At 42.4% G+C, this 13,086-nt stretch overlaps 1 protein-coding gene across 1 annotated transcript in view; it reads right to left on the reverse strand.

Annotated features, from left to right (window-relative positions):
- TESMIN (testis expressed metallothionein like protein) overlaps positions 1-11,392 on the reverse strand; it is a 50,165-nt gene extending 38,773 nt beyond the window's left edge. Inside the window, exons 1-2 of the mRNA XM_060262097.1 lie at positions 10,805-11,392; positions 6,655-6,772 (exon numbers count right to left, since the gene is read on the reverse strand). Of these exons, the coding sequence (XP_060118080.1) occupies positions 6,655-6,772; positions 10,805-11,335 (649 nt within the window). The 5' untranslated portion in view covers positions 11,336-11,392. The remainder of the gene's footprint in view (positions 1-6,654; positions 6,773-10,804) is intronic.
- Positions 11,393-13,086: the final 1,694 nt, after the last annotated feature.

Raw genomic sequence — 13,086 nt, forward strand, 5'->3', positions numbered from 1 at the left:
ATAATAATAAACCATAGTAGGAAAATTCTATACATTCCTGTATAATAAGGACATATTATTATTATTATTATTCATTCCTATATAATAAGGGGCTTTTCATCTAACATTCTGGAATTGAACAAGCTGGCTTTCATAAAGGCTAGTCTCCTGAAGACCATAGTTTGGTTTTACAATCGCTAGTGGGGAAATGGTAAAATAGGGAACTCTCTATGCAGCTTTTATGGATTTAGAACAAGCTTTTGATTCAATCACAAGACAGCAACTTTAGAAAAAGTTAGAAAAACCTTCAATGAACAAAAGGCTATTAAGGCTAATCCAACAATTATTTCTACTACCTTGGCCCAAATTCAAATGGGAATTTTAGGCCAGTTAACACAAGAGATACCCCAAAATAAGGGAGTTAGGCAAGGTTGTTGATTGGTCCCTTTTTTGTTTGAACTATATGATTTAGCTGTCTTTTTAGCTCCCCACTTGTTGTATGTCCCTACTTGGGCAGATCAAAAAATACTGTTAATGCTGTAAACACCCGGAAATTTAAAATCATGGTCTTTTCTAAAGCAAGAAATATTTCTGAATATAAATGGTAAGACAACTGGATAAATGGAACGAAAACTGATCAAGTTATGCAATTTAATTGTATTTCAAGCAAATTTAAACTAGAAATTACATCTGAAAAACATTAAACAAAAAGCAGAAGTATCTAGTAATGCTCTAATTTGCTTTTTTGCATACCTGGGCTGGGAATTTTATACCTGGAGCAATCAAAACATTTAATGCTAAAGTAATTCCCCAAATATTATATGGTATTGGAGTTTTGATTGATGTGGTAGACAAAGCAATTAACCAACATTTAACGCCATTTCTCTTTAGCATACCAGGCATGCCAAATTGTGTCTCTGGGGTAGCCATCAGAGCAGATTTAAATCAGAAATATGTGGAAGCTTTAGTATGGCTGTCATGTGGGGTCTACAGACTCTAGTGAGGCCTACAGTCTCTAGGGAAGCCTGTGTAGGAGTAGCTACAGGACCTGTATCTCCAGGATCCCCTCTGATAGGGTGAAAGCAGTTTTGGAGGAAAAACTGGACTGGAGAGGTGGGATCTGTGAGGAAAGCATAAATAGCCCAAGCAGCAGACAGGGCTGTTCTCTATGGAGAGGCTGCAGTCTGGAGAAAAGGCAGCTGGAGAGTTCCCTTGACCAAGGAGGTGAGTCTGTTTGGTATTAGAAGAAGGGAACATCTAATTAGGCGTGTCAGGGTTTTTATTTCTTTATACCAACCTTTATGAGGGCTTTTAAAAAGCAAGAACACACAGGAATGCAGTTCCAGCTGGCTTGGTGTCAGGGTGTGTGCCCTGCCATGCAAATGAGTTCCTGCTAGGCTTTTTCTACAATAAAGCCCTGTGTTTATTTTTTCATTTCATTTCATTTCAATGTGACACAATGGTGACATCAGGAGGCATGGCCTGATGTGCAAATGAGTCCCTGCTGGGCTTTTTCTACAAAAAAAGCCCTGACCTTTATTATTTTCTATATTCACTGTGCACTAAATGTTTTACTACCCACTTGTTCTAGAGCACTTATAATAAACTTCTTGTTGTTAAACTGCCTGGGTCCTCACACCTCTTTGGTCATGGTTAAAAGGTACTTGCTAAAAGGGAAGATACGGGGGTTGGATGGATGCTCTGGAACCTCCCATACAGACCCTTGCCAGAGTGGTGGCAGCCATTAGAAGGCCCTCCTTGGTCCCCTCCTGTGTGACAATGCCAAATACCATTTTTTGTTATATGGTAAGATGCTTATGTCTAAAAAGATGCTCCTAAGTCTTATTAGAAAAGGTCAGTTGCTGAACTCTTGGAAAAAGATAACTGAAAACAAGTTTCAGTTGTTGGGCTTCAACCCAAAGCAAGCATATGAGATGAAAGAAAACAAGTTAGCAGTGATATTTCTGGATTTTAGAAGTATGCAGGAGAGAACTCATGACTTAATCCAGGGGTGTCGAACTCATTTGTTATGACAAATCTGATATAAATGAAACTTTGTTGGGCCGGGCCATGACAGCTTGGGCTGGGCCTATTTAAGATTAGGTAGCAGAGATATCAACTTTATAAAGGACACAGACAAACATAATTAAATACTTTAAAAAAATAATACCTTAAAGGCTGCTTAAAACGTTAGCACTTGCTGGTATTAAAGGTGCTTTTTTTATCTCTCCCATGGGATCCAGGGAACTGGACAAAGGAAGCTCTGGGTCTTTTCTTCCTTCTTTCCCCAGGGGACCAGGAGGGAGAAGGAGGAGAGGCTTGGCTCAGTAACTCTAGTGTGCGATTGAGAGAGCCTGGAAAAATAAGCTCTGCCTTCCCCCCTTCCTCCACAAGGGGGGAGCCTCAGCCAAATTGAGAAAATAGAGGTTTTGCTCTGTAGTTCCTGTGCGATAGAATGAGCCTGGCAAAGCAAGCTGAGATGTTGAAGAAAGCAAAAGAGAGGGCGAAAGAAGCAGATAACAGCCAGTTGCTTGGGGGCCTGATAGGAGCCCTCCAGGGGCCTGATTTGGCCCCTGCACCACATGTTTGACACCTCTGACCTAACCCCCTTTAATTTTATTCCACAGTATGTTTTTAACTTCACAGTGTCACAGTATAGAAGGGCATTTATACTGACTTTCTGTCAATGGTTACTGAGAGCTGTTATGCAGGTATTTCTTATTCAGATAGAAGATGTGAGTGTGGGGATGGTCATATCGAGACTTTGGAACATTTTTTGCTCTTCTGGTGTTTTGGTGAGGATTTGAGGAAGAAATATTTAGACAGTTTTTAGCTTATAAATTCTCTGCCCAGGAAAGGCTGCAGTTGGCAAACCGGTCAAAGCCATCAAAAAGGCACTCCTGGCCACAGCTTCCACTTTCTTATCCAGCAGTAAACCTGAGCCCAAGAGCATCCCCAGACTACAGGCCTTTCCTTCAAGGGGAGTGCAACCCCATCCAGAACAGGTGACACCTTAAATACATGTTCAGAACTGTTCACCAGTAGCACATCTGTCTTGTTGGGATTAATTTTCAGTTTTTTAGCTTGCATTCATTCCAAAACTGCCTCTAGCTATTGGTTCAGGTAGGACCGACGCTTGGACAGAACCCCGCCCCCCACTTCCAGTGGGATGGGTGGGAAGTGTGGCAGCAGGCTGCTCAGAGCTTGGCTCCGAATGCACCTGCTGCCATGCCGCCCCTGATCTTGCCTTGCTTTCCTGTATCCCGAGAGAGCTGAGCGGGGTTATGGTGGCAGTGGGTGCCCTTGACTTCGCCAGCCTTCTCAGGACCCAGGAAGCCTCAGCAGGGTGGCAGCAGGCACACTTGGAGCCAGGCTCTGAGTGTGCTCGCTGCTGAGGCACACTGCTGACCCTGCTCAGACTTCTTGGGTCTTGAGAAGCCTGGGTGGGGTCGCCGCAGCAGCAGCCATGATTGGAGCCAGGCTCTGAATGCACTCACAGCTGAGGAACCCTGCCAATCCCGCTCAGCCTTCCCAGGTCTTGGGAAGCCTAAGCAGGGTTGGGAAGCGGCTGCCTTTGCACTCCTCGTGTCTGTGCTACAGACCTGGGGAATGCAATAGTGGCTGGGTTGCGCCTGTGCAATGTGGTCCTCGGAGCCTACCCAGTTTGAGCGGGGCTACATGGCCTCATTTGCATGAAGGGCTCCTCCCCTCCGTGCAAACACCCCCCACTCGACCCTCCCACGGTGCAGGAAGGCTGAGCGGGGCCAAATGGCCTCACTTGCACAGAGGGCTCCTGTGAGGAACCAGTTAGGGTCAGCTTGGGAGGGTGACCACTATAAATTTTTCCCCAGTCACCTTCCCTCAGTCCCTCAGGCACACACACAGAAATCCTGTCAAAACTAAAGTAAACTAGGCACCAGACAGTTTAAAAGTCAAAAACCAAAGAAATATTTATTGGATTACAAAAGGCAAGGGAGATGCAGGCAGATGGTTACTGGAATAATCAATGTATTTATTAGAGGTTCATCAGGCTGAGATAACATAAAAAATAAATATAACACTGAAAGGCTTTAGAACTATACAATACCCTAAGACAGGCAGTGCCTACTGAGCACTAGGAATGCTTTGTAGTTCAGATGATATAGCCCTCTGCTCTGGCTTCTCAAATCATAAAAATAATAAACTGACAGTCACTCTTTTTCACACACTCCTGACTGGTGCCAGATTAATTCTCCCACACAGACATACATTCCAAAATTGTTTTGGAATACACACTAGCTTCCAGGACTCACACCTCTGAGAGCTAATACCAGCCCCTCATTCCTGTCTCAGCCCCAGCTAGATTCCTTGTCTGAGTCTTGAGATTCCCTTCTAGCCACCAGAATCCAGTCCTCCCTCCAGAGTGTTTGCGTGATCTCAGTTTATACAAAGAGTCTGCCTAGACGAACTGGCAGAACTCCCACAGAAGGTGCCTGGTCTTGCCCCCTTCTGACTTCAAACTCTCTCTCAGACAGAAACTCAGCCCAGCTATGTCTCTACAAGGAACTCAGTCCCACTGGCTGTTCTCAGCTTCTTGTCCAGTTGCTTCACAGCACAACTGACCAGACTAAGTCCCAGTCTTCACACGCCAGACTTTCACTGAAGACCTCAAACTAAACTCTCTGATGTGTTTTTTTCCTTCTGCAGCCCCTTCATTTCGCTACATTTTAGTTACCATGGCTGCATCCCAGCCAATTGTTGCAAGGCTGTTCCCAACTTCCAGGCTAACTTGCCTGAGTCCATCATAGCTCCTCTTGAAGAGGCCTCATGTCAAAAGCCCCCCCCCCCCCGCATGACCCTTCTGTGGCGCAGGAAGGCCGAGCAGGGCCAGATCACTCAGCCCTTCCCTTCCTCAGTGTCCTCGGAGTACGCTGGGGAAGGGAAACGCCGCTGTTTCAGCTCTGAGGGATTGGGGGAACTCCTATGATCCCTCACAGCCAAGAAAAAAAATGAGTGGGAGGTTCAGGGATGGTGTGAGCGGGGAGGGGGCGCCCGCCCCTGCTGGGAGCAGGCGCCCTAGGCAATTGCCTAGTTCGCCAACTCCCACACGCCGGCCCTGAGTACACATGCCATGCATGGGGAGAGGGGGTACCTGGCGGCACCCCATAGGCCAGGTGTGGCCCCAGGCAGCTGCCTACTTGGCCTACTTTCATGCATCGGATGTGGGTTCAGGGTCTCTGCAACCTTTTTGCTATCAGCTGGGAGTGTGAGATAGAGCTGAGGGTCATCCCATTATTAATATCAACTTGAGTCGGCAGCTCCAGGTTTGGGGGGAGGGACTTCAGTGGGGTATAATGTTGTAGAAGCCACCTTCAAAAGCAGCCATTTTTTCCAGGTGAACTGATGATCTGTTGTAATCCCAAGAGATCTCTAGCCACCACCTTGAAGTTGGCAACCCTAGTTACAACCAAATTCACCTCTAGATGAGTTCACCTAGCACTTTCATGTAGATGTTAAAGAGCACAGTGGACAAGATAGAACTTTGTGAGGTTGATTTCTACCTATTAATCCTTCCCACTACATCCCATGTTATTCCCAAGGGTTTTCAAACTTTTCAGAGGGACAGTGGGATTAATGAAGATGTTTACCGTGTGCTTCATTCCATTCCACAGAAGTTTGGATGTTCAGTAAGAAAATGCAATCACAACATAAAATCATAGAACCGAAAGAGGGCTTTGTAGGCCTATCTCCATTCCATGCAGGACATCTAAAACCAGGGCATTCACAACAGATGGCTGTCCAGCCTCTCTCTGAAAATCCTGAATGAGGGAGAGTTCATTTCCTACATCATCCCAGGCAACTGTTTCTATAGTCAAACTACTCTTACCATTGAGTAATTCCCAAACTACTCTTGGGGAGGGATGGTGGCTCAGTGGTAGAGCATCTGCTTGGTAAGCAGAAGGTCCTAGGTTCAATCCCCAGCATCTCCAACTAAAAAGGACCCAGGCAAATAGACATGAAAAACCTCAACTTGAGACCCTGGAGAGCCGCTGCCAGTCTGAGTAGACAATACTGACTTTGATGGACCGAGAGTCCATCAAAGGCAGCTTCATATGTTCATTAGGAACTTTCTCACATTATTTAATGAAATTGTCTGTCCTGTTACTTAATTGTTAGATCTAGTCTAGAGATGCACAGAACAAATCCTTGCTGTCTTGTGACATTCCTTCATCTATTTTATTCTTCTCACTAAGCTAAACATGCCAGTTTCTTCAACCCTTCCTAGCAGTTTTGTTTTCTAGAACCTCAATAAACTTTGTTGTCCTCTTTACAAACCATTCTAGTTTGTGTACATCTTTCTTAAAGTGCAGTGCCAGAAACTGGATCCCTTTCATGACTTCCCATCCAGATTGATGAAGTATTACAGATAAGCACTTTTTAATATGGCTCTCCAACCAGAACTGAATCCAGCAATCCACCTGGCTAGTAACCCATTTTTTTAAAAAAAAAAAATGCATACAACAAATAAGATTAATCTGGCAGGGTTTGTTCTTGACAAATCCATGCTATCTTCTACTAATCACTGCATTATTCAGCAGCACAACTGCTCATAGAATTAACATTTTATCTGGGATAAAAGGGAGCAAAAAATAATAGAAACAAACACAAGGATTTTTTATTCTCAAAATCACTTACCCCCACAGCAACCTGGTAGGACTTGTGGTGATACAGAACTATTAATAATTTCTTTAATTTGGTCACAAGAAACACAATTATTTGCACCTGCACCTGAAGGGAATGATGGCGTCAGTACCTGGAGAAAGCAAGCATAATCTTCAAATCTGATAGTAAGCTTTTATTTATATTGTAAAAAATAAACACTTGATTTATGTAAGAGATTAAAATATTTACATGACAATAAAATAATCAAGGAGTAATTAATTCCTTTAGTCAGCTCTATGGATGTCTGCCTTATTAAAAATCAAACTGGATAAGATGCTTTCATGTTCATGTTATTCTCTGTTTCAGAATGAATACATTTATACTTATGTTTTTGTTTGTAGAATTAAAACTAATCTAGAGACATTAGAACAAATATTAATTCATTTTATGTGTTACTTTTAATTTATTTTAATTAGTTTAACAGCCCTTCCCTTGGCAAGCCAGGCTCAGGCTGGAGTGCAACAAGGGCATAAAACATCATTTAAAAACAAATTAAAACCAGTAGCAAATAATTGTAGCAGAAGATGGCACAACCAATAGAGGCGATCTCTACTGGTTGGATAGGGTCAATAAGGAAGCTTCTAAAATGTATAAGATCATAAGATGCATAAGATCACTGCTATAGCCAAACAGTAGAATAAATAAAATAGCAATGCCAAACAAAAGCAAATTTTTTAAAAAAAATCACAATAACACTACCTCTTCATTCATCTAACAGGCAGAATTAATGAAGCCAGCTACATCTGGGAATCAATTAAAAGGTGGGAAAAATCATCAGTGTTCCCCTCTTCCATTATTTTAACCTCATTTTCTTCATTGCAAAAGTAACTTTCAGATGTGGGAGGACTACTTTCTCAAAAAGTGAGAATGTGACAGCCCACTCACCCTTTAAGGGTACTCCTGTCTATATCCCCCTCATTCAAACCTTCTCCTGTCTGTTCCACCCCAGCTCTGCCAACAGAAGTCATTCCTGCCATCCTGACCTGTCACCACACGTAGTGTGGTGTAGTAGTTAAGAGTGCTGGGGTAGGATCTGAGTGGCCCAGGTTTAAATCTCAACTCTGCCAAGGAAGCTTGCTGGGTGGCCTTGGGTCAGTCACACACTTTCAGCTTAGCCTATGTCACAGGTTTGTAGTGGAGTGGTTTTCCATATCAGCTTCTGAGATTAAAGGTTTGATATCCTCCCTTTCTTCTGACAAGGCCCCAGGAAAGAACGTGATACTCCCAAACTATTCAAACACTTCCCTGACTGTTGGGCCCAATTTTGGTCAAGCTATTCACCCAAATCAACACAACCAGGGTCCTCCCGTTGGGTTGAAAATGCAGCATTGTGGTCTCATTATATAAAAATGGGGATAATCGGGTTCCCAAGCATTTAGCCTACTGAAAATGTAAAGCAAATATCTCTTGGGTAAGCTGGAGGACTGGGAAGCCTCTGACCAAATTATCTGCCCACACAGCAAGCAGACTTCAGAAAAAGGACAAAGTACAATTGATTATTGCATGATCTTATAACATTTTGTCCTAAAAAGCATGACGAGCCCTACCAAACATCTGTTTGCAGTTTTTGTGGAAAAACTGCTTTTGACTCAGTGGATAGGGACCAGCTTTGGTCAATAAATTGATAAATGGCTACTGTTTTTGCTGTGAGAACTCCATAGCAATCTAACAGCTGAAATAAGACTGGGCACCTCTGGTTCACTAACTGAGGAGATCCCAGTCCTCAGAGAGGTAAAACAGATATTGTGTTCTAGCTCTCCTGCTCTTCAACCTATCTCAATGACACAGTGGTGAGAATGACAGGCCCAGAGTTCATTCCACCTTCATGTGATCAACAGAAAGTATCTATTCTTCTGTATGCTGACAATATGGTTCTGCTGTCTGTCACACATTGGCCTAATGAGAATGCTGCACAGGTTTAGCAACATCTGCAAAGAAGAATTTCTATGTATCAATCACTCTAAGGTGATTTTTTTGGCAAGAAGCCCTGTAAGTTCCACTGGCACTTAGCCAACATTGCTATCGATCAGCTCAGCAGTTTGAAACACCTTGGGGTAACATTTTCTAAAAATCGCTCCTGGAAGGCTCATCTGGAGACAACGAAGTCCTCAGTTGCAAGAATGACTGGGGCTGTACTTAAGTTCTATTGCTCACAAGGTGGCTTCTTGACAGACCCTGCCTTGAAATTGTTCCAGAGTAAAATAATTACCCAACTCCTGTATGGGGTTGAGATTTGGGATTGAGATGACAACACAACAGCTAGCCTGGAGATAACACAAAACTCCTTTCTAAAGAGAATTTTGATCCAGCCTCAAGGCACTCCAGCTGCCCTGCTAGAAGCTGAATCTGGTTTGCCTCCCATTAGGGCCTGTGCCATTCTGCCAACTGATTACTGGAAAAAGTTGAAGAATTCTCCATCTAGTCATGTTTCTAAGCAGTGCTTTATCCAGCTCCAGAAAGCTTAGGTTGCGAGCTCTTGGGTTGTCAGCTATCACAGGCTTTTCTGCCATTATTCAATACCTGTTGACTCCCCAGGGCTTTCCTTTGGGTGGGTTCAAAAGTTGGGATCTGATATTCAAGACAGATGCTGTTTTAGATAGAGAAGCTATCATCAGTTCTAGATTTTTCCCATAATTTAAACTGCTCAAATGGGATCACACCAGAGCTTCCTATTTGTCTGACATCACCTTCCAGAAACTTAGAGAAGTCTTTACAGCTCTCAGATTCCGAACAATGACAACCGCCATGTTAACTGGCTGTTATCAGCATACACCAGTTGCTCAGTATGCATCTGTGGAGCCCTGGAATTGGGAGGATCTCCTTCATTATGCCCTGTTTTGGGACCTTTACTCAGTTCCCAGGCAGGACTAGTGCGAGGGGTTCTGCTGCCCCAGGCAAGAACCTCCAGCCCCACCGCCTGTATGGTGCACTCTTCCTCCATGGGGGGGGGGGGGGGGGCTGGAAGCAGCAAGGGTGAGTGTGGCAGCTGGGGGGTGAGAGCAGCAGGCAGTGCACATGTGACTGCTGTACCGTTGCTTTCGCCTGCTGGGCTGTGCACAGACCCGGGTAGGTGAAAGAGGAGGGGCAGCACCTGCACTGCTCAGAGCCTTCAGAAGGCTTGGAGCAGTGTACATGTCGCTCGCCTTAGTGGACATACCTAGGCAGGTGAAAGTGGAGGAGCAGCTCAGAGCCTTCCTTCCCTTAAATTGTCCTGTTGATTACAGGGAAGAAAAACTCGGAACTGCATGCATGTTGCCACCGTGCCATTGCTTTTGCGTGTCTGGGTCAGGCCCAGGCAGGAGAAAGCAGAGGGGCAGAGCCTGTGCTGCTCAGAGCCCGCTCTGAGTGGCATGGGCTTCTGCAATGCTTGGGCAGGCTCAGAGGAACGGCCAGTGCCAAAATTGCTTGCAGCCATTTTAGCCAGGCTAGCCTTGCATTCACTGGCAGACAAAATCAGCCACCTCTTATCTTATGGTGATCATTATGTCATCTATATGATGTCAATATATGCACTGGCTGCCAAGAAGATTTGTGCAGAACTTCTACCCTGATGTTCAATATGCTGTATTCTCACTATGTTATGGTCTTGACAATTTTAACATTGTTTTTAACCTTGTTGTGTTTTTACTGTAATATTTAGTACTGCCTGGGCAGCTATTTTTATATTGTTAGGGCGTTTGGCCTCATACAATAAAATTCTATGTATACCTATTATATATAAATGTTCAGAATCAATGCATCTCTGAATACCAGGTGCTGAGAACAAAAACAGTAGCATTCATCCAGTAAAAGACGCAGCAAGTTTATGAAAAAAAAACTCCCAGGTTTTTGGGTGGACAACAAGTCGCAGGAAAGCATAATAACAGAGTCACAAAGAACTTTTGCACAGGAATCAGTGCTAGAAGCGGCCTGTGCTTTAAAAATTCTCTAATTAAGGAACTGTATTTACAAAATGTATTTGCCAGTTAAAATACATTGCTCCTATTTTCCATCCATGTTTTGAAAAGTTAATTTAGTTTAGATCAATAGTACTATATATCTTATGCTGTAGAAACACAGTGCTCATTGGGTGAATTTTTATCTGATATAATTAAAAAACAATTATTAATTTAGACAATCTTACTGGTATTATTTCAACATTCGTATTGACTGCTTCATCAGAAGAGTTGATACCAAGAGATAACACAGAATTTCTATGCTGCATCATTATGGAAGACGGAAAATGTATATTGTAGGAGTGCAGTTGCAGTTGAGGTAAATAAGTACATGTTGATTCTTCAGAAGTAGTCTGTTCTGATAATCTCTGATGTTTCCCAGAGTCTTCATCACAATCTTGTGTACATGGCTGCATTTTGACTTCAAGAACTACATTTTCACTTTCTCTAAGAGTATATGTCAGCTGATCAACTGTTGCTTTGTCTACATTACTTAAGCAGGTATCTTGGCTGCAGAGGAATTTGTCAGCTGGTTTATTAATCCCATCACTCTTCATGTTAAGTTTTTCAGAACTAAGTATGTCCTGTTGATTAAATATTTCATTTACAAATCCATTATCCATATTATTTACATGGTTTTCCACAGGTACAGCCAGGCTTTCAATCTGTTTGTGTTTGTCCTCTGTAGAGATATCCAATTGTCCTAGGTCATTTTTCATCTTGGTAGATGAGTCTCCTTCAGAATAAATTTAAAAATCAAGCAAAACACATCCAACATAAACCCCAGTCTTAAAATAGGCTAATTTGTCTAGTGGAGTACATAAACCTGATCACACATATAAATAAATTCAGAATAAAAATCAGTCATTAGTTCTATACACAGAATCACACAATTAGAGCCTTAACCCCCCCCCCCCCAAATACTTGAACATAAGAACATAAGAGAAGCCATGTTGGATCAGGCCAATGGCCCATCCAGTCCAACGCTCTGTGTCACACAGTGGCCAAAAAACCAGGTGCCACTTGCTTTTGAGCTCCATTGTTCAACCCCCCCATGAGAATTTTGCTGAACTCTAAGATTTGACAAAGTTTCTAATATTTCCCCCCACAAAATGGAAAATAACCAAAACAGATAAAGAAGACAGATGGAAATATTCATCATGCTACTGTTGTCACATAAAGTAATTTTAAAAGTAGGATGGGAGCAATGTTCCCTCTAAGGTGCAGAGTCTTGTGAGCAAAAATTCTACTTTGTGAGCTACTGGCATTAAAGTTGTGAGCTACTGCATAAATTATTGTGCTCCGAGGTCATCCTTTCTGAGCTAAGACAAAAATGTGTAAGCTGAAGGCTAAAAATCTGTGAGCTAGCTCATGCTAACTCAGCTTAGAGGGAACACTGGATGGAAGCAAGGTTCCCTCTAAACTGTGGAGTCTTGTGAGCAAAAATTCTACCTTGTAGGCTACTGGCATTAAAGCTGTGAGCTACTGACATTAAAGTTGTGAGCTGCTGTATAAATTAGTTTGCTCTTGGGCCATTTTTCCTGAGCTGAGACAAAAATGTGTGAGCTGGAGGCTAAAAAACTGTGAGCTAGCTCACACGAACTCAGCTTAGAGGGAACACTGGATGGGAGTAAGGTTTTATTATGACAATTATAATTCAAGCAGCATTTTAAGGCAGATGCTGAGCTGATATAATTTAGTACAACTTCTGGTGATGTCAGGGGTGCGTGGCATATGCAAATTAGTTATGTGAATGAGTTGTGCTAATGAGCTCCAGCACCTCTTTTTCTGCAAAATGACCCATTTTTAACTACTTTGTAGATACAAGTAGATATGGGATTGCTTAAAAATACTAGTGCAACACTTTGTTTTAAATAATCTGTGAATGCACTATTGGTTGTTTTTACTTCAGTATCACTACCATGCCTGCTTACTTTTAAAGCAATTATTACAGACATGTTAGACTTTTCTAAATCTCTGAGGTCCTGAATGACATATTGGGGTAGGGACTTATCTAAAGAGACCAACCCACTCATTTTCATTAGATATTCCATTCCATTAAAATTACCTGTGTTTCCATTTTCCCCTGAAGATATTTGTGTAAAATGAACATTTTCATATTTTATACTAATATGAATTAATTTCCCATAGTTTATTAGGTAAGCAAAAGTTAATAAACATTAACATTTTGATATTCAGTATACACTTACAAAGTTGGGAAATATTGTCCTATGATATCGTCCTGATGTAAGACTATCATGCAACTTAAATAGGTGCTATTAGCTACAATATTAAGCATAACACCAGTATGCCTCCCAGCAACCTGTACAAAAAAAATACTTAATACAAAAGGTAACGTCCTTTTAAAACGTTAGGTTATGCTTTCCAAAATTTTCCAATCAGACCTTTATAATTATTTCTTCTTTGGAGGAGTGTATCTGCTTAAAACTATCCTATGAAAATGAATGCA

This window comes from Heteronotia binoei, chromosome 21 (assembly GCF_032191835.1).
Source record: "Heteronotia binoei isolate CCM8104 ecotype False Entrance Well chromosome 21, APGP_CSIRO_Hbin_v1, whole genome shotgun sequence".
NCBI lineage: Eukaryota > Metazoa > Chordata > Lepidosauria > Squamata > Gekkonidae > Heteronotia > Heteronotia binoei.